This window comes from Cynocephalus volans, chromosome 4, assembly GCF_027409185.1.
Source record: "Cynocephalus volans isolate mCynVol1 chromosome 4, mCynVol1.pri, whole genome shotgun sequence".
NCBI classification, from domain to species: domain Eukaryota; kingdom Metazoa; phylum Chordata; class Mammalia; order Dermoptera; family Cynocephalidae; genus Cynocephalus; species Cynocephalus volans.
This window is the reverse complement of record NC_084463.1, coordinates 16,672,328-16,693,984: the sequence shown is the minus strand read 5'-3', so window position 1 is coordinate 16,693,984 and position 21,657 is coordinate 16,672,328. Positions and strand designations below refer to the sequence as shown.

The following is a 21,657-nucleotide window of genomic DNA, read 5'->3' as shown; positions in this document are numbered from 1 at the left end:
CCGGTCTGTCCACCTTGAGGTGGAAGCATCCAAGGTCAGCATATGTAGACACTTCCAGAAGGGAGAAACTGGGGGCTCGAGGCCCAGAGGGGCAGAGAAGCAGGGAAGGAGGCAGGAGGGTCAGCTTCTGGGGGGACTTCCTGGGCCCTCCAAAGACACAGGCCATTACAGTTGTTTGGACCATAAACACCCACACTGGTCATCACAACCTATGCAGTGCTTTGAAACGCATCATTCCTGTGAGTCTCACAGCTTAGGAGAAGGGTCATTGCTTCCTCCACAATGAGGAAAAAGCCTTCGAGGGGTCAGGAAAACGACCAGGGTCACCTGTGTGTGTTACAGACGACAGCGATTAGCCCTGGAACATACATGCACACACTCATGACACGGAAGTCTGCAGGCTCCCAGCACAGTGTGAGCAGCGGGGCTGTCCTGAGAGCCTCTGTAAACGTACTCGCTTAGCCTAGTGATTTTGAGTCCTCGTGAGTCTCCGTGCAATCTTCTCCCAGCTGTCTTCCTTTCCAAGCCCTCTGCCGCATTCCAGGCCTGGCTGATGCCTGCAGCAGCCTCCTTGATGGCCTCCCGACCTCGGTGTCCCCTCCCTCTGACCTAGCACACCTGTTCCAGAATAATCTGCTAAAATGCCACTTTGACCTTGACACTTCCTGGCTCAAAAACCTCCCACAGCTTGCCTCTGCTCTCTGGCTTCTGCTCCCACGGCTCAACTGAAGATGTTCAACCAAAGGCCCCTTGACCTCCTCATTGCCAAATGGACACTGGTCCATCCTCACCTGACTTGACCCCCCCCCTCGACAGTATCCTCTTCCTTCCTGGAAACTGAGTTTCTGTGGTTTCACTTGCTCTTGTTTTTCCTTCTTCCTTTCTGGTTGTTCCTCGGTTGACTTCCTGGGCTTTCTTCCCCAACTTGCTCTGTAATTCTTGTGTTTCTCAGCTCTCTCCTCTGTCATCTGCTCTCTGCCCTTCTTAAGTTACGTCATCTGAGCCCATGGCTTTGGCTGCATCTCTACCCAAATGAAACCCCAATCTGTGTCTCACACCCACACCCCTCTCCTGAATTCCAGATCCCACCAGTCAGCTGCCTGCTGGAAGTTTCCATTTGGCTGTCTTACATAGGCACCCCAAACTCAACATGGCCAAGCTGAATGAATCATCTCCCTTTCTGCCCCCAAATGGCCACTTCCCCCAGTTCTCTCTTTCTTAATCTAACCAGATGTCCTGGGAATCATCCTCGACTCCTCCCTCTCCCTTACCCGTGCTCTCTTACAGATGCCCACAGTGCCCTGCCCACATCCCCATTCTCGAGCTGCTAGTGCCTGTGACTCCACCAGAGGACTTTCTCTTGGCCTCCTGCAGACCAAAGCACTGCGGTGCTAACATGTGAGCAACCCTCAGCCAGTGACATGGAAACTGGATGATAAGTACCCCAGATTCCTGCTCCTTTAGGTGGGACACCTAGGATGCATATTTATTCCCCACTATCTCCAAGAGATCCCAAGGGTACTGAGCCCGTGTGTCCACAGCAGCAACTGCTCTATAAGCACCTGATATTGGCTTCCTTCCACTCTCCAGCTCACTTTGCCATCAGTGCTTCCTATGATCACCCCACAACCAAACCTCTTACAATCTAAATCCTTTTCTCAGGGTGTACTTTTGGGGGAACCCAGTCTCAGAGTCCACCAACACTGAATCAGTCACCACTGTCCAGTGCACTTGAAGCTAAATGCCTCCTCCTCCACCCCCATTCCACCCACTTCATCTCTCACCTGGACGCCTGACCCAGCCTCCTAATTGGCTTCCCTGCCCCAAACCATCCTCCCAGCCACACGCTGGATCACGGCATTCCCTCGCCGTCTACAGGACACAGACCAAATTCCTTTATCCTTGTGGCTTCGAGGGCCTCCATGACCTGCCCTGGTCTCCCGTCCACACTTAACTCTCACCTAGCCCTCCATCCCATGAACCCTCCAACCCCAGCCATACCGAAGAGCTCCCAGCTCCAAACCAGGCAGCTTCACCCCTCCATGCCGTTGCTCCAGCGGCACACTCTAGCCAGAATGTCCTTGTCCTCCCTCTGCCTTCTGCACTTACTCTTGGCCAAAACCTGAGCTCAAGGATCCTTCTTCTCTGAAGTCCTTCCCGCTGCCCATCACTCCTCAAGCCCCCCAATGGGAGAGCTACGTGCCTTCCTCTCCAACACTCACAGCTCCTGTGACATGCTTCCCTCACATACCTGTGGCACTGCATGCCCTCAATGGCATAGATACCTGCCCCTTTTGGAGATGGGGAAATAGCTTCACATCTTAAAATCCCCAGGCCCAGCTCAGTGCCTGGCCCTTAGCACAAACAACCAGAATGAATGCGTGCAGGCCTGCAGGAAGATACAATCTCTGCCCTCAGGCTCTGCCACCGGCTTGGCCACTGTCTGGTATGAGATCTGGCAGGGACATTGTCCTTCCTTCTGCAAATGTTTACAGAGCTATGTAAATAACTCTCCCCGGGGATGATGTATGTGGCCTCTCTGCCCAGGGCCTGCCCTGGTCTATGTGAAAAGGGCCATCACCATGGCTGCTCCAACAGGACACTGAGGAATATGGGACTGCATTGGAAGGGTGTGGGGAGGGGACATAATAAAACACTGTACGAGGACAAATCTGGGCCCTGTGCCATGAAAAATGTGAATCCGTCCTTGACTTCAGTGGCAAATGAGGCGTGAAAACATATCAAAATGTGATATTCAATATATGGATGTATTTAATATTTTATGAGACTGGAAATCAGCTTCTGAAGGTTTGAACGATAAATCAAGCACCAAGCAGATGAACTTTTTCAAGTGTCTGCACCTGATGAGTGCCATTCCTTAGGAGGGGAGGAGGAAGGAAAGAGAGAAAGGGGGCAAGAATCCAGGGCCTAGAGACTCCAGGGGAAAGATATAGAGACCCCGGACACACCCTCTCTCCAGTCTCCCACCTTTGTACATCCTGTCCTGGCTGCCTGCGAGCCTTTCCCACCTTGCCCTCCAAACTTTATTCATCCTGCAAAATCTAGCAAGTTCCTTTGGAATTCTCTCTAAGCAGCTTCCTTGATCCATGCACTCTCTCACCTCAAACCCACAGGAAGTGGCCACACAATGCACCTCCCCACGCTCTGCGCAGAGTGTGGCCTGACCTTCTACACACTGAAGGGCTGGGGGTCTACACACCTACCTCCCTACCCCACTGTAAGATCTCTGAGGATGAAGGCCAGGGCTCCCTCACTCCAGTATCCTTCAGAGCCTGGAACATCCCTGACACACAGTAGACCCACTAGACATGAAATCTGAAGTGAAAGACAGGAAGTCCTTGCATCAAGAGCCATGGACAACAGACAGCTGTAGAGAACCCACTACAGCCAAATACCGAGCTAGGAACCTGCTGATGGTTTTCACATTGCTCTTTTATGAAATCCTCACAAAGACCCTGTGCTGTAAGCATTATCTGTCCTGTTTACTGATGAGGAAAATGAGGCTCAGAGAGATTTTGTCACCTGTACCTAGTTCTATTCTGTGTGCTCAGAGAGGGCAGGTGACCTGTTCACCCTACTGCTGTGAGCTGAGAGCAGTGCCTTGTTAAGTGGTTAAATCCTCAAACGCTTTCTTTTTTTTTTTTTCTGGCATATCTAATTGCTTTTTGTTTTTTTATTTTATTTTATTTTTATTTTATCAATATACAATGTAGTTGATTTTCGTATCTCAAACACTTTCTTGCAATTTATGCAAGTGTTGAGTCCTAGCCTCCCTCAAATACTCATTTTGATGTTTAACAGCCCTCACTGACAAATAACATGCACATCTATGCCAGGGGTCCACAGATTTGGTTAGTTATAGCTTGGGGAGTTTTTAAAAATTCAGAGTTCCAGGCCTCACTCCTGGCCCTTTCAATTAAATCTAGGGCAAGGTCTGGCCATGAGCATTTCTTTTTCTTATTGAGGCTCTCTGGATAATTCCAATAATGAGGCAGCTTTGGGAACCACTCATCTGGATCTTGACTCTGTTTCCCCAGCTCTGGCTTAAGGGCTAATGGAGACCAGCTGGCCTGTTGCTGGTATGGGGGCTCTTTCTGTTTACCACCACTCAACACTTCTCTTTTTCTCTTGAAATCCTTCCCTGTCCTTATTTGTCTTCAGATCATTGTTCCCTCTACTTGTGATGACCGTGACCCTCTCCTGCCTTATTTTGACCTCCCGGGTCTGAGCACAAGTCCAGTTAGGCCTGTTGCCTGCCCCTCCACCCATTCTAAAACCCAGTTTGATCAAGCTTCCCCCTCCCTGACCAAGATGAATGTTACTTTTATTTATTTCATCTCTTCCTAAGACAGGTGGGCACCACCAGCAGAGAGGGCCCCTCAACTTCAGCTCTATCAACATCTTAGGCCAGGTAATTCTTTGCTGTGGGGGCTGTCCTTTGCACTGCAGATACTTTGCAGCAACCCTAGCCTCCACCCACTAGATGCCAGGGCACCACCTCCACTTATGACAACTAAAAATGTCTTCAGACATTGCCAAATGTCCTCGGTGGTGGGGGGGTTACCTCACCCCCAGATGGAAACCAAGGAGCTGAGCCATCAAGGGGCATTGAGCTTGATGGCAAAGAACTTGTCTCTGAACCGAGGCTCTGGCCCTACGCCCTGGCATGTGTTTCTTTATCTTCCAGACGGGGTCAATGACATCCCCACGCAGTGCTGTCATGAGAAGTAAATGAGATTGAATTAAATAAACTGACTTGGGTGAACATGCATAGAACAAACTGGAGAGACTTTTACAGGAGGGCTGACAGCAAATGCCTACAGGCAGTAGTGTGCACATAAACTGGCTCTCATAAAATAAACAACTAACTAACTAAATAAAAAGCCCTGATTTGTAGCGTTTGCTGATTTCCATGGAGTGAATCCACCCAAAATGGCCAATTTCAAGCTACCAACCTGATGCCGCCAAAGACAGAATTGGGGAGAATGTGCAGAATCACATTCCTGAGCCAGTCAAGCCAATAAAATAAGTGTGACCTGGCAGGTGTGTAGCAGCAGGGAGAGGTGGGCCTGTGGTCCCCTGGAAAATGCCTGCCCTGCCTACAGCTATTCAAAGCCATTTCCAAGCAAAACAAAACAGTATTTCTGCACAAAGCATGTCTGCCAGTAGGACACAGCTCTGGAGACTCCCCATCAGTAAAGCATCCTTCAGCCTTCTTTCCTCCTCCTCTTTTGCCTTCAGGCCTCTACCGTCAGAACTAGCACTGAACATGATGAACATACTTTTAGCATTAGTAAGATATTAATGAAAATGCAGCCAGAAAGTAAAGCAAGGCAGATACTCTCATACCCCTTCAGACCTTCAACCAGGGCTACGCGCTTTGGATTCAGACAGTTCTGTGTTCACTTCTCTGAGCCTTTGTTTACTCATCTGCAAAATGGGCTACCAATGCTGCCCCAAAAGGACTGAGAGGAGGCTGGCCTGAGGAAATGTATATAAGATGCCAGGCCAGCTCCTTCCTTCCTCTTCAGGTGAGTCCCCATATGACCACCCACCCATTCCCAGAAAGGGCCTAGTACTCCCTGAGTAGCTGTGGGGCCTGCAAGGACCAGCAGGGTGCTAATCAATTCCAACAGAGTTCTATTTTATCCACTAAACAGAGACTGGCCCCAGGAAGCAAAACCTCTGTCAGCTGAGAATAGCAAAAGGATGTTTTCAACATTCTCATCATTTCAGAGAAACCAGGAGGGGGTAATCCATGCTTGTCAAAGGTAACAAAGAAAGAGGAGGGGGTCAGTCTGTGTGGAGCTGGGCCCCAGGGGCCTTCCCGATCAATACTGTAAGTGGTGCACGCTGGAAACTTAAGGAGCTGCTGGATAAAAGAGGAGTGAGGACGAGACAGACGAAAGCAGCCCCAGGGTTCCTGGCTGGTGATAGAGCTGCTGAGAGGGACCCAGGCAAAATCTAAGGTGGATCAATGACTCAGAAGGTGAGGGTTCCATTTCAATCCTCCAGGCCTGCAAAAGTCGGGGACACTCCTAGCCTGGGGCTACTCACTTAAAGAGAACAGCAACCCCTTAACCCCACTGGACTAGGAAACAAACTATGGAAACTCAACTGGCTTTTTTTTTTTTTTTTAATGCTGCTCTTTTTCTATCTCATTAAGCCTGGATGAGGAAAATATATGGTACAGCTTTGCTCTTGCCCCCATTCAGTTCCAAGGCAGTTTTACCCCAAACCCAGTGACTTTTTACTTTCCACGTTCCCCACAGGTTGAGCCTGTTAATTTCTTATGTATTTTGCTCATCTCAGCCCCTTTATTTCTGGGAGTGATTCCAACAACAACAACAAAAAAAACCCACAATCAATTAAGAAACAAGCTGCTCGCAAATCACCATTAAAAGAGAAACAGCCTCCCCTCCTCACTATTGCCCCCTCCCCTTAAACATGGGGATTTGATCTTTAAACAAAAAGCCACTAATATGCTGTGTAATCTGAATGAAGTCACTGCCCTGCCTGGGCCTTAGGTTCCTCTGGTCCAACATGTAGGGTTGACCTACTTCTCATGGGTGCTTAATCTTTTGTAGGGTCACCGATGTCTTTGAGAATCTGAAGAAAGTTAGATTTACCCCCTCCAATTTCACTTTCTATACATTTTCAAGATGCTGCCTGTAATGCCATGAGCTCTCAGCACCCTTGAAGACCCTCTTGGGAGTGGGGGGTCCTAGACCTTTGGCTCAGCATTCCTGAATGGGATATCCTCCAACTCTTTGTAGGAGCAAAATGAAGACCAGCAGCCCTCCTCAGCCCTCTGCTCAAGGAGAGGAACCAAGAAGCAGGTGGGCTTTCCTGGCATGCGCTGAGAGTGGAAAACCCTGAAGAGAAGTAGCCTGAGGCACTTCTTCTGGAAGGCTGCCATTCAGGCAAACAAAGCTGATTAGACATTTGTTTAATTTTCAGGAAAACTCTACTTTTTCTCCTTTTAAGACAGAGAGGGAAAAAACCCTCATAAAACCTTTTACTCTCTTGCTCTAATGGGCCCCATAAAGGCTGACAGTGCACCAGAGTCAGCCAAACTGAAAAGCCGGCGGGCGGGGGATAGGGGCCTCCCCCTGGGGAGAGGAGAAGCTTCCAGAGTATCATGTCTCTGAAGGCAAATGAAGTAGGCCTTAGAGTCCCCCTCGTTGAAGGTCTCACCTGTCCCCCAACACACACCTCAATCAGAGCTGCCAGCACTACCCTCCCTAGAATCTTCCACCAGATGGTTCCTGCCACCTGCACAGAGGACAAACGGCGAGGTCATGTCTAGAGCATTTCTCACGTGCCAGGTCCCATGCTGGGTGCTCAAGCCAATGCAGGAAAGAGTAACACCTAAACCAGCCACTAGTTTTTAAACACTCCTGGCTGCAAAGAAGCACCAAAATCCTTTCTTTCAACTTTGGGCACAGGTCTGGGGGCAGGGGCTCCATCATGCTGTGTTTGACTCACTCCTGGAGTGAGTCACCTGAGAGGGCTGATCTGGGAACAAAGGCCCGAGGAGTATACAACTCCTCCTACCCTTTGCTCTACCTGTTGGAAGGAGGGTTTCAGGGCAACCTTGAACTGAAGTTTGAGGACCCACACCCCAGTAATACCCAAAACTGGCTGCCTTGAAACTGATGTCTACAGACCTCTGATCATTATAGCAGTTTCTGCTATGAAAACAGGTCACTACAGCCTTGGAAGTATAAAGAGGCTGGGAAAATAGAAGCTGAGATGGAGCTGGCGAGATATCTAGACTCAATCACTGACTCATTCTTCTGAACCTCTCCTTCCTTCAAAGGCCCTAAAACTCTCTGGTCTCCATCTCCCAGGTCAGCGGGGAGTCATGTTAAGGTCAGGAGGAGAAACCCGAGCATGCTGTGAGCCCTAGATAAGTGGGGAGGCACCAAGCTGTCCCCTCCTTCCTCCCCTAGACTACAAGCCTGGAGCAGGGACCTTCCTTACCACCAACGCCAAATATGTACTAGCAGGCATCTGAAGCAGCGGGTCTCAAGAAATAAAAATCATGAGAGATAATGGCTGGTTATGAGAACTTGGATAAATTACCACAGGGAGGTTTTGTTTTCTCTTTCTGCATGTTAAAAAACAAACAAAAAAAAAAATAGAGAGACATCTGTCTGGAACAGCCTGGTGACATCCTGTCCAGATGTAGATCAGTGAATGCCCTCTCCATACACTTGGTTTACAGGACTGGGAGTCATGAAATGGCCTTCTGAAGAGAGGGTGTTAGCCTTCATGGTAGACTGCAGAACAAACACAAAGTCTCCCCATCCCCGGACCCAGGAAGAGAAGGAGTCTATTCTCCACTCCTTGAATCTGAGCTTGGACATGTGACTTCCTCTGGCCAATCGGGCATTAATAAACACAAAATAACAGAGGATGTGAAAGGACCTATGCATTGGGCTTCCCTCTTCTGCTGCTGGGACTCTTCCACCACCATGCAAATGAGTAAAGATAGATGGGGTTCAAGCCAGCCAAGTTATTTTCAAAGAGGAAGGAGGGATGTCTATATCTACACCTACAACTACATCAGGAATACATGGGAGAAAGGCCAGGCCTGGGCTAGCCTCCTGCAGGATGAGAGGCCATGTGGTCCTTACCCCAGACCGTAGTGAGTGAAGCCATCCAGATCTGCCAGCCCCAGCCAACCTGACCCAGACCAAAAGAGCCATTTAGCTAACACAGAGCCATGAAAAACAGGAAGTTTGTTGTTTTAAGCCACTAAGTTTTGGGGACGTTTGTCATTCAGTTGAAGTTAACTGCTGCATGCTCTTTGCCATTCACCGCCAATGAAAAGAATGTGTTGGCTCCTCAGGGGTTGGGTGGACTCCACCAAGCAGGCCAAGAAAGTGTCCACAGGGCCAGTGGGGAAAGACAATGGACTCAGTACCAGAGGCTGAATTTAAATCACTGTTCTGCTACCTGCTAGCTATGTGACTGCTATGGTTTGAATGTTTTTTTTGTCCCCTCCAAAACTCACACTGAAACTTAATTCCCAATGCAACAGTACTAAGATGTGGGGCCTTTAAGAAGTTATTGGGTCATGAGAGCTCTGAATGGATTAATCCATTCATGGATTAATGAATTAATGGTTATTGAGGGAGTGGATTAGTTATCACAAAAGTGGGTCTATTATAAAAGCCAGTTTGGTTCTCTCTTGTGAGCCCCCTCACAAAATGATTCTCTGTACCACCTCGGGACTCTGCAGAGTCCCCACCAACAAGAATGCCCTTCCCACATGTGGCCTCTCAACCTTGGACTTCCCAGCCTCCAGAACTGTAAGAAACAAGTTATTTTCTTTATAAATTACCCAGTCTCAGGTATTCAATTATAGCAACAGAAAAATAAAGACAGTGACCTTGGGCAAGATACTTACTAACTCTCTGTGCCTCAGCTTCCTCATCTGCACAGTGGGCATAGCCATTTCATAACGTGGTTGTGAGAAGGAAATGAAAGAATGAACAAGGAAACCCCCGGCACACAACAAATGCTTAATAAATGCTTGTTTCTTTTTGAATCAGCTGGACTAGATGGTCAAGGAGTTTTCCACCTTGATTCCAGAATAGCAGAAAAGTACACAGAGGGTCCCAAGAGGGACCTTTTCTACCTGACCCCAGACCAACTCAAATTGCCAGGCCAAGCGAGGGCAGGAGGGAGAGAGTCTGTCGCTAAAACAGTGGCTCAGCTCTGTCGCCAAGGCACTTAGTTTTTAATCTCTCTGAGGAAAGACACGTTTCATCCAACATTCACCGCATCAGCAACTCTGTAAGTAAAATGTAGAAAACACGTCTTTATTCATTCCATCAAGAGGTAATTAGGGCTCAGAGCAGGAGTCTTTGTCGGCAGGCGCTCTGCTCCTAAAAGCCAAGCAGGTTTCTAATAGGACTGGAGGACGATTTCGGGGGGATCTCACAGAGGCTGCTAAAGAGGGACGCAGTCAGAGCCACCGTCTCCCTTTGCCTTTCCCACCTTTACAGAAAAACTGAGAGTGCCGCACTGTCTTAGGAAATTAGGCAAAGTGGGAGCCGCACTAAATAGGCAAAACACACACAGCCCACAACCTGGAGGACGCCGCAGACGCCTCAGTGTAAACATGTAGGCAGGACTCTCTCGGCTGAGGCAGCCAGGGAGACAGGCAACTGGATTTTGGTGGTTTAAAAAGAAGCAGCTAAAGAAATTGCCTTGATGTGACACTGAGACTCTGCTGCCTGTCCCTGGGCTCAGCTGAGGGATTGCAGGGCTCGGGCAGACAGCGGGGCAGGTCACCACCTGTGGTGGGTAGAGCCAGCCAAGACAGGGAGAGGAAGGAGAGGGGACCTGCCATTGCCGAGTTCCCATAGCACACCAGCCCTGTGAGAGGTGCCATCTCACCAAATCCTCACCAGAACCCCATGCAGGAAGTAGCATGGCCCCGTCACAGTGGGAAGGGACTTGCCCCGGTCACCCAGCCCCCAGCAGGTAGGGAGCACAACCAGGAGGAGAGGGGTCAGCCCTCCAGGTGGAGTGGAGACACCTCCGGGAAGCAGGGCCCCGGGGAACAAAGCTACCCGGGCTGGCCTGTCCCGAGGCTGTCGTGTTCCCAGGTCTGTGAGCAGCCACTGACTAAGCCCAGGTGCTGAGGCCCTCCGGTATTTACACATAAATCAGTTCCAAGTGAGGGGAGAGCAGGAGGGAACACAAGAGTCGCTGCTGAGTCCCCTTCTCAGACCTTCCCCCCTCATCTTCCCCACACACAGCCCCCCTCACCTCCCCAGCCCGGCCCCTTCTCCACATGTTTTATATGTAGACACAGACTATGACCCAAAAAACTTAGGCACACAGACATACAGACCTAGGTAAGGACACCCATCCTTCCTCTTTGGAAATAGGTTTGCTGGCTTGAACCCCACTCCATCCTCCCTCCAACTTCCTCTCGGAAGCTCTCCCTAACCACCATCTCCCAGGCAGAATTCATTGTTCCCGCGCGTGTCCCACAACCTCTCCCCGCACACCACCTTTGTTTACATTTACTGTTTAGTATGTTTAGTAGCCTATCTCCCTTTCTAGAATGTAAGAATAGAGACAATTTCTTTTTCCTCTTGGGCATACAATTTTTTGTTTCCCCAAAACAACTCAATGTTGGACACACAGTAGGCATTCAAATATATTAGTCAAAGAAATTAATTCAACAAGTAATGTGAAGGATATGCAGATTAAGAAGACATTCCCCTCAAGGAGCTCAGAGTCTAGGTACCTACTGGTCTGGTCACTGACTAGTCTGGTCAGTGCTTTGCTGGATGAGAACAGGGTCCTGAGGACACATGGCCTGGAGAGGGAAGCTTCTGGGAAGAGGTGGCATCTCAGCCAAGACCCATGGAAGAGTGGGAGGTGTCTAGGTAAAGGAGAGTTGTTGCAGCAGACTGAGCTGCATATGCAAAGATCCAGAGGTGAAGGAGACTAAGGAATGTTCTAGAAACTACAATACCATAGGTCAGTGTGGCTGGACTATACAGTATGAGATGTCATCAAGTAGCAGCAAATAAGGGTGGGAAGATGAGCATGGATCAAATCATTCCTCCATTCATGCAATCAGTCAAGCTACAGGTAGAACAGGTGGTGAGCACCTTCTCTCTGTAACACAGCAGGTACGGTGATTGAGCTGAGGTGGTGAACAAGATATACGTTTCCGCCCTTATGGAGCTAACAGTCTAGAGGCAGAGAAAAAACTAAACAGAAAAATTAATTTCACAATGTGCTGGGGCTACGAATGAAACTAACAAGAAGCAGAGATCAAGAAACAATAGCGGCAGAGAAATCTTGATGTGAGAATGATCTGAGGCTTCGAGGATATGTGAAAAGTAGTGTGGGGAATGCTCCAAACAGGGGGAACAGTGTGTGCGAACCCCCTGCAGGAAAGAGCTTGGCATGACCAAGGCTGACAGGCCAATGAGCGTGCAGCCCCGTGAGCGAGAGGAAGGCTGGCAGTGACAATGCATTCAGCTACAAGCAACAGACCACCTTCCTAAATGGGACTGGAACATGAAGCCATATATTAGCTCATTTAAGAGCAGGCTGTCAATTTCACGGCTTTGTGGACCTGCTCCTTCCATCCTCGGTGGTTAGAGATGGCTGGTCCAAGCACCACATCTCATCATCTCCCACCACATCCACAAAGTGAGGACAGCATGGAGGCATCTCTTCGTACATAACTCTCTTCTGGGGGCAGTCCATCTTTCCTACAAGTCACCAGAAGACATTCTCGTAAGACCCATGGGCCAGAACCAAGTCATGTGCCCACACGTACACCAGCCACTGGCAACAGAATCATGGTAATAGCAAATTAGATTAACCAGGGCCCACCTCCTGTGTAAGGGAGAAGGCCTCACCTTCTCTGAAAACGTCGCCACCTCTTTCATGGAAAAAATCCCCCACATCCGAACAAAATCGGGGTTCTGTTACCACAAAAGATGGGAGGAAATGGCTGTTAGGAGGGCAACGGATCAAGGAGAGAGTACAGGAGAAGGCTGGAGAATTAGATGGGCCCGATCGCACAGGGCCTTATAAGGCATCGCAGGGAATTAGGATTTTATTCTAAGAGTAATGAATAGCCACTGAAAGGTTTTACGCAGAGGAATAACATGAAACAACTTACATTTCTAAATGGGTAATTTTTTAAATGCTGTGCTATGTGAAGAACAGAGAGCAAGAGTGGAAACAGAGAGACCAACCTGGAGGCTACTGTCCTAGGTGAGGGAAGAGACGGTGGTGGCCTCGGCTGGAGGGCAGCAGGACTGGGCGGTGGCAGGGCAAACAGAGAGAAGGGAATATATTTGAGACACATGTTGGGGGTATATTGGCAGAACTTGGTGGGATATGGGATGTGGAGGGAGAGAGGAAGGAAAGGTCAGGGATGACCCCATGCTTTGGGCCTTGCAAACTGGTGAACAATGGTGCCATTTACTGAGACGGGGGAAGATTTAGGGAGAAACAGATTGGGGAAAAGAAATCAAAAGTTTGTTTTTATATGTTTAGATATCCGGAGGACATTCAAATGAAAAATTCAAGTAGGCAGATGGAATTGCATGACAAGAGCTCAAAAGGGAAAGATGGAAGCCATCCCTTGATAGGTGGTATTGACAGTGTGACATTAGGTGAGTTCACTTGGTGATAACGTATGGACACAGAAGGCAGCCTGGGGCCTTGGGACATCCAATATTCAGGCAAGAGTAAAGGGAGAGTAAACTAAAGGAAGAGCGAGAAAGAAACACCCAAGGTAGGGAAAGCGAGAGGAGTGGAGTGTTCGCAGCCTACAGAAGGTGTCTCCAAGGAGGAGGGAGTGTGGAACACTGCAGCGACCGAGGTGAGGACAGCAGGGTGTCCCCAGGGTTGGGCAACATGGAAGCTACTGTGACCTCCACAAGCTGTCGAGTGGAGTGGTGAGAATGGACGCCAGATTGAAGTGGGCAGAAGAGTGACCAGGAGGTGAGGAAGTGGAGGCCGTGTGTGCTGACAACTCTTCTGAGTTGTCTGGCTACAAAAGGGAACAGAAATGCAACAGGAGGCAAAAGAGAAGGTACAACCTCAAGCAGCTTTTTCAAAGATAACAGAGAACAGAGCACGTCCCTACCCTGCTGGGAATGTCCAAGGGTGAGACCCCTGAGAATGTGTGAGGCTAGGATCCAGAGCGCATGCGGAAGGACAGGCCCTTGGAGTTCCAGGACTGGGCACATCGAGATGCATCGCTGCAGGTGGGCTTGCAGGGCTGGGGGTGGAAGGACAGGGAGGTCCAGTCTGCTGCCTCTTTTACCTCCGTGAAGCCTGAGGTGAGATGCTGAGCTCAGAGGAAGGGTGTGGAGATGATGTGGGAGATCTGAAGCCAGACAAGGCAGGAGACAGGAGCCTTGAGGAGGTCAAAGGGAGTCTACTAGAGAAAACAACATACGATAAAACATCTTAAAAGGCCACTGAATTGAATATAATTTTCAGCTAGGAAATCTCCCAGCCCAAGGGAATGCAGTACTGAGTAGAGAATGGGATCAATTGGAAAACTGGTGCAGAAAGCTTTGCTCTTATTCTCAGGGTTCGTCATTAAAGAAAAACGGACACAGTTATGTAGGGCTCCCTCACCTTCTACAATGGTGATCATCTCTAAAGAGGTGTGTGCACACATTTTGGCAAGTCAGACTGCATTTCCCTATAGACTTATGTGCAATTTCTGAGATGCTTCATCTTCATTTCTGAAGGATCTGTAATTGCCACTGATTCTTAAGCTTGAACATAAAGTTTTCCAGTCCCTAAAGCCTCTCTGTCAAGTACTTAATGACCTGTAAAACACTTAAATAAAGTAAAAGAGCTCTGATTTTAAGGAAACTAACAGCAAATCCTTCTGTAAAGCAAAATCTTTTTGTAATGCAAATGACCTTGACCTATTGGGTTTTCCTAAAGAGAGGACCACCTGCCTTCCTAAAGCTCTGTGGCCAGAACATGCACAGGTGGTTTGTACTGACATCTTTTACTTCCTAGGACATTGACAAACATCTGTTCAAATTAATTACCCTTCCAGGATCTCTCCCCTGACTCATTTGGTGGGAAAAAAAGCTCCCATGCCGATGCAAACACAGAAGAGGAGGGGAGGCAAGAAGGGGAGGCGTGGATCAGGCATCCTGCAGCTTATCAACATGTAAGCATCAGCACTTCACTTACACCTGAAATGTTTGTCTAGGGGCATCGATCCAGAGGCAAATGCACCAGAGCTGCCGGGGACAAAGACAGGGAGAGAAAGAGGCTGGGTGCCTCTGTACTGACCAGGGGGACTTCCAACAAGAGGCAGTGATGGAAGGAGGAGGGGAGAAGCAAGAAGACCAGAGGAGGCAGAAGGTAGCTGGGTGCACATTGCACGCAAGCTTCTGACATGATTAGCGCTAAGGCTACAATGAGAAGACATCCAGAGGAAGACTGAACACGAGATCAAGTCGTACAGAGAAGATGGCCCTAGGATGGTGCCTTATCGAGGCACTAGCTTCCCTGCCCACCAGTGGCACAGTCATGCCCAGACCCATCTGCTGGTGTCAGAGCCCAGCTGCAGGCTTGGGAGGTGGGGTCAGGGAGGACCAGCCCCTAGTGGTGGCATCTTCCACAGCCCAGGAAGGAGGTGTGCAAAGGAAACAGAGACCATAAGTGCAGGCACCAAGTCCTATTTTTTCAGATGCGGCCAGATGGTGGTTTGCCTCAGTTTACCCCTCCAGTCTGACAAGAAAGCAGGTGAAGAAGCCTATTTATTCATCCATTTATTCACTCTACAGTTGAACCGAAGGCCACTTATATTCCAGGCACTATTCACGGCTAGAAATACAGTAAGGTCAAGATGATAGATGCAGCTGGATGTCGGGGTGTCGGGAGGCATCCCTAGGACTCGTCTGGGGCTGCGGGCCCTGGCCACCAGGGTGATACGCAAGGCCAGTGCTAGTTCACCTGAAAAATGATTCCATTCTAATTCCCTTGGTAGGACAAAGCTCACGACTGTGAGGAAATGCTCCCCAGGCAGGATGAACTCAGAGACTGGGTGAGAAAGCTTACAGATGGGGGCCTCCTGAGACAAGCCGAGAGGAAGCACAGGTAGGGCTAAGGTGCAGGTCATGGGGTGGGGTTGAAACGCGAAAGAGAAAGAAGGAAAAGCCAATGGAAACTAATCCTTCATGAATGACAAAGACACAGAGACACACCCCCTCCTCCCAGCCCCAGACCTAGGCCTTGGACACAGGTATGTCCTAAAAAACAGCAGCCTCCATCAGTCAAAAGCACTAAGAGCTGACTCTGCCCCTCCTTGGCTGCATAGCCTGAAACCCTTACCTCCCTCTCCCGCCCACAGGGGATTGGATCGAATGACCTTTGAGGTCCCTTTCTGCTCTAGCCTTTAAAGGAGCTAAGTCAGAAAGAAGCCTTTACATGTGAAAATGCCAGCTGCCCAAGCAGGACCATATGTGTGTCCCTCTGACCTTTTTGGCTTTCAATACCTTTTAAACATATATTAAAAGAGACAAATGTGCCTATGCCCTGCCTAGGATGGGAGTTATTATGGTTGGAAGAGCCAGGTAGGCAGGGAATAGTGAGAGACCAGAAGGGGTTCGCCTCTTCGGGGAGGGTTATGCTTTGTTTTCTAAGTCTCCCCTGCAAGCCAAGGAATATAAACAGGGAACACTCCCAAAGCAAACGGTTGCTGCCAGTCAATGCCTTTGTTCAGATTTCAAACATTCTGAGCCCTGTCCTTCTAAGGGGTTGCATCTAATTCAAGACACTCAACTGCCAGAGTAAGACACGGGTGGCCAGCACTGTGGAGGTTGCATGGGATGAGCTAGCAGGAGTTCCTGAGTTTTATCTTGGACCAAAAGCAGGGGTTTCCAATCTGCCAAGCCCTCCTGTAAAAGTCTGTTACCATCTAGATGGTGGCCAAGGTACAGTTTTGACCTCTGCTGGGTAGAGGTCAGGGCTGAACACCTACAGCCTGCCAACTGTGTTTTGTTTGCCCTGGACTGTGAGTTAAAACTAAGTAGTGCACTGGTTCTCAAAGTGTGGGCCCCAGACCACCTGCAGAAGCATCAACATCACCTGGGAACTTGTTAGAAATGCAAATTCACGAGCCGCTACTGACTCAGAAACTCTGGGAGTGGGACCCAGCAATTGGCGTTTTAATAAACCTTCCAGGTGATTTAGATTCCTGGTAAAGTTTGAGAACCACCGAGGTAGTATAATTAGGTACGGATTATTCCTGGGCCCATTACAAGTGGTTTAGCAAATGCTGTCTTCAGTTTGACCTACTTGCTGCATTTCTGATACCACCCACCTGGGCCCCAGAAAGTAGTTCCACCCTGAACAAAACTTCCTCTTGAGAGTGTCCTGATTTCACAGCCTCTCTGCACCGTCTGCTCATTAAAGGGTCCTCATTATTTCCAGAATAAAGTCCCAACTTTCCTAACCTACAACCCAAGGACTTCCAGACTTGACCCAGCCAACATTTTCACTCTTATCTCTATTTCCTACACAAGTAGTTCTCAACTGAGGATGACTTTGCCACTCAGAAAACATATGGCAAGTCTAGAGACATGTTTGGTTGTCACAAGTCGGGGGCTAGAGGGGGTGCTACTGGCATCTAGTGGGTAGAAGCCAGGGATGCTGCTAAACCCCCTATAGTGCACAGGACACCCCCGTAACAACATCCGGCCCAAAATGTTGAGAACCCTGTCCTACACTATCCCCCAAAGCCAAACTCTTCTCTTCTTTATTCCAAACAGCTTACACCCTTGAGCTGCTAGAATACCCCCTCCGCTCCCCATACTGCCACCACATCTCACTGAATCCCCCACTTCAGCTGTAAGGCTTTCCCATCCAGTCTAGATCACAGTAACTGCCTGTCCACTAAAAACCTACTCAAGAATTTTCCAGGTAAAAGACCTTGTATTGTGCCGGCAATCTCCCCCTCCTAGCGAAACCCTCGAGGGCCCACTGCCCTATTCTCCTCTGTGCTAGTCAGGGCAGGTACCAGACATGTGCTAGTTGCTCGGTTGCTAGGCAGGAAGGAAGGTAGTTGACTGGCAGGGTGATCGCCTCACCCTAACACTCCAGCCCCAAGAACACCATACGCCAAGTAGCCTCCCCCCTACAGACTCCAACCCGGGCACTGAGAAACCTGAGTGCTAGGATCTACGTCACCTCCCTCTGGACTCTGGGCATCCCCAAGAACAGGCCAAGTCCAGCCACACATCGGCAGACACAGGTGCTCTGGATGCCTCTGTCTCACTGTCCTCCAGCCGGCTGCACCCCTGCCTAAGTCTGCATGCCCACCACCCACCCCCGGTCTGTGTCCACAGCTCAAAGTCCAGGGCAATAAATTGAATTCATGAATATAATTTGGCAATCCCAGCAGCCAAGTGACTGACAGTGGTTTTCATACAGAGCCCTGCAGGGCTGGAACAATTACGCCATATCAGGATGGAATTAGAAAGATCTCTTAACAATGCAGCCAGTCATTCCAGCAGCAGCATCCTTGTCTGACAAGGCCCTGCCCCTCCCACCCAATTCGAAAGCCAGCTGGCCAGCCTCCTGGTGCTCGCGTCACTCTGCAGACTGACCCAGCACCTGAGGTGACCAGCATCTGGCAAGGTAGATCAGCAGGCCTAAGATGGCCAGGCTGGTCTTGCAAACAGGGTCTAGAATGAACAGGCTGGGCCTGAAAATCAATTCTGAAGAGCTCCTGACTCGCTCCTGACCCAAGATCCTGGGCCCAAGCACCTAACCACACCCATTCCTGCTAGAACCCCACTCTGGAGAGATGATGATAATCACAACTACCTACGACTGACACCGCGCCAGGCCCTTCACATATGCCTTCTCATTAGGTATTGTCATCCCTATTTTGGATGTCAGAGGTTTGAAGTAACTTTTCCCAGTTAGGCAATAAAGAGCACAGCTACGATTCAAACCCTGAGCCATCTGATCCAACACTCATGCTCTTCTCTGCACGTGACATTATAAGAAGCCTTTCTCCATATCAAAAGGGCTCCAAGCCTCCCTCCAACCACTCAATCTCACAGGCTTACCTGGGGGCCTCTCACCCCGATTGTCAGTGTCATTACATTAGGCTTCTTTTCACTCCAGTTCCCATTATATCATCTCGGCCTGGCATTATAAAGCAGCCTCATCATAAACATCAGCTTGATTACAAGCAGAGGCTGTTGCCTCTAATAAATAAGCATGTGTAATGCATACAGAGAGAGAGACACCTCTATATTTTTGGTTTTGTAAAGACAAATCGCCTCAATTGTTTAATCAATAAAAATGCCTCTCTTACTCCTACTGTTATTACAAAGCAATTTCAGACAGAGTGAGAAAGAAGCATCACATCTGTATTCCTGTCAGGGCAGACAGGGTCTGATTAGGCTGACAGATGAAGGATCAGACCCAATGCCAGCCCACTCCCCAGCCCCGTGTCTGGACCTCCGCTCGTGGCTGAGGCTGCTGCGCCTGAGTCCCCAGCTGCTCCGCAGACAGAGGAGGGAGGGGCAGGCATCTGGATCCCAACTGCACATTGAGTATGCGGAGGTCAATGCACAGATTCCCCTGAACTGTGGGACCTGCCCTAATCAGAGGATCTCTAGGAAAATACACTCTGCAGGTGAGGGCTAGCCTGCTTTGGGGCAAGGAAGGGAGACTATGAGAGGGCACCCACCCTGAATGTCTCATTGTCACCCCTTACTTTCCATCCCTGCAACCACTGCGGAGTTCAGACTTTCAGGAGCTGGCAATGAATAAGAGCCTCGCCACTGATCCTTGTGTCTCCTCTAATTCACACTGAGGCTCTGGTGATCCACCTAAAACACTCATCTGAGGGCAGAAGCAATGGTCACTCCCTTACAGAAAGCTTTTCAATGATTCCCCCAGTGTCTCCATGAGAAAGTCCAAGCTTCTCTCTCTAAGTAAAGACCCTTCCTGAACCGGCCCTGCCTTCTCTTCCAGCCTCACTTCCTGTCCTCCTCCCCATGCACCTTTTCTCTGGCTGCTCCACTCTCTGCAGTTTCTTCAACACCCTAACTTCATGCCCCTAAGCCTTTGCATATTCTGGTTCTTCCCCTAAAATACCACTCCTGAGATTCCCTCTTGGCAAACTCCTATTCATCCTTTAAGACCCACTCACACGATCTCCGCTAAGGCTCTTCCCTGCTCCCCATGTGCTCCTGCCACACCCTGTACACAGCTCTATGCTGCACCCAACATATGGCATTCTAAGTTCTAGTTTACATGCCTGTCTGTATGTGCCAATGACTTGTAAAATATGTACCTCCAGCCCTTGCCTCTGTCCTTAACTCCAGACTCATAGGTCCAGCTGCCTCCTTGACAGATGTCCTTAGGTCTCACGGGCATCTCCAAAACAGAACTCTGAATTCCCAATCCCCAAACTTGCTTCTCCCCAAGGCGCTCCCATCTTAGAAAATGGCATCCTGACCCAACCAGTTGCTCAAGCCAAAAGTCAGTCACCCTTAATTCCTCCTCTCTGTGTTCCACATCCAAAAGCAAGTCCTGCCAATCCTATCTCAAAAACATACCTAATGCAAAAGTAATTCAATTGAGGAAGGAGGCTTTTCAATAAATGGTGCTGAAACAACTGGATACCCATTTGCAATAAAAAAAAAAAAAAAAAAAACTTAATCCATACCTCTTACGATATACAAAAAGAACTCAAAATGGATCACAATATAAAAACCTAAAATTATAACCCTGGAGCCAGGTGGGCGTGGGCCATGGTGGCCTTGTGGTCCAGAAGGAGGACGCTGCCCAGGCCTCTGTGCTGCCTGTTCGCAGCCACCACCTCAGCTTGGCCCAGAGCACGGTGCTGAGCTCATGGATACAGTGCCGAGCTCACGGATGCGGTGCCAAGCTCATGGATGCGGTGCCAAGCTCGTGGATGCAGTGCCGAGCTCACAGATGCAGTCTCAGCCGTCTCTCAGGGTTCTGCCCTCCAAGAAAATCTTGCCTTGACTGGATAGGCCCCCCTGATAAGTATTCAAACCTTCGACCTGAAGGGCTTTTATTTATTTTTTTTTTTTTACATACTTTTACACTTCTACATCCCTGAAAATGAAACACCACTGGAACAAAAGCTTAGAGAATTAAGACAAGAAACACAAGAATGGAATCAACAGTTCTGGGCAAATCAGAATTTGACTTTTAGGGAGGAAAAAGAAGAATTTATTCACTCAAGACTAAAAGCTAAAGGCCTAGCACCGAGAACTGAATCTGTTCAGAAAGCAACACTGAATGCAGAAGAAATGGCTGACTTTTACAAGGAATTTTTAAGTAACAATTTTCAGAAGCACATGTATTATAACACAAACTGGTACAAGCATAGTTTTGCCATCACCTTCTTCATGGGAAAAGTGGCCCTGGAGAGGATTTGGAACAAGCTTAGATTGAAACAAAAGAAGAAGAGCAATTAGGAGGCACCCTGACCCTGACCTGCCCAGAATCCAGGTTGCCATGAGAAGTGCAGGGTCATAGGAGCTCATTTTACAAGGGCCCTAAAAAACTGTAAGTGATCGCAAGTCCCACGTCTTCTCATGGGGGCCCTTGGCCTGTGTTTCAGGGCAGGACGGGACCAGGGGAGCATGGCCCTGGAGCTCCAGGGGTCATCTGGTTCCCTCTTGACTGTGGATTTCAAGCTGGCTCATTGTCACGGCGTGTTGTTAAATTTATTTAACACCTTCTATGTTTTGAAGTACACCAATTCAAAATAGAACAATATAAAATTATTAATAAAGTTTCACTTAAAAAAATAAAAATAAATAAAATTATAAAACTCCCAGGAGAAACATTTGTGACCTTGCAATGAGTACTTAGTTAGATACAATACCAAAAGCACAATCCATAAAAGAAAAATTGATAAATTAGACCTTCTCAAAATTACAAACTTCTGCTCTTCAAAAGGTACTGTTAAGAGAATGAAAGAACCCAAGAGGACTGAAAGCAGGGTCTCCAAGAGAGATTTGTACACCCATGTTCATAGCAGCATTATTCACAATAGTCGAAAGGTGGAAGCAACCCAAGTGTCATCGACAGATGAATGGA

General features: G+C 48.8%; 1 protein-coding gene across 1 annotated transcript; it reads left to right on the top strand.

Annotated features, from left to right (window-relative positions):
- The first annotated feature begins 13,730 nt into the window (after window positions 1-13,730).
- Window positions 13,731-21,029, top strand: LOC134375868 (cytochrome c oxidase assembly factor 8-like). The gene is made up of 3 exons (XM_063094622.1): window positions 13,731-13,865; window positions 20,354-20,612; window positions 20,650-21,029. Exons 1-3 carry the CDS (start codon window positions 13,731-13,733, stop codon window positions 21,027-21,029), a joined length of 774 nt encoding a protein of 257 aa, XP_062950692.1.
- The last annotated feature ends 628 nt before the right edge of the window (window positions 21,030-21,657 follow it).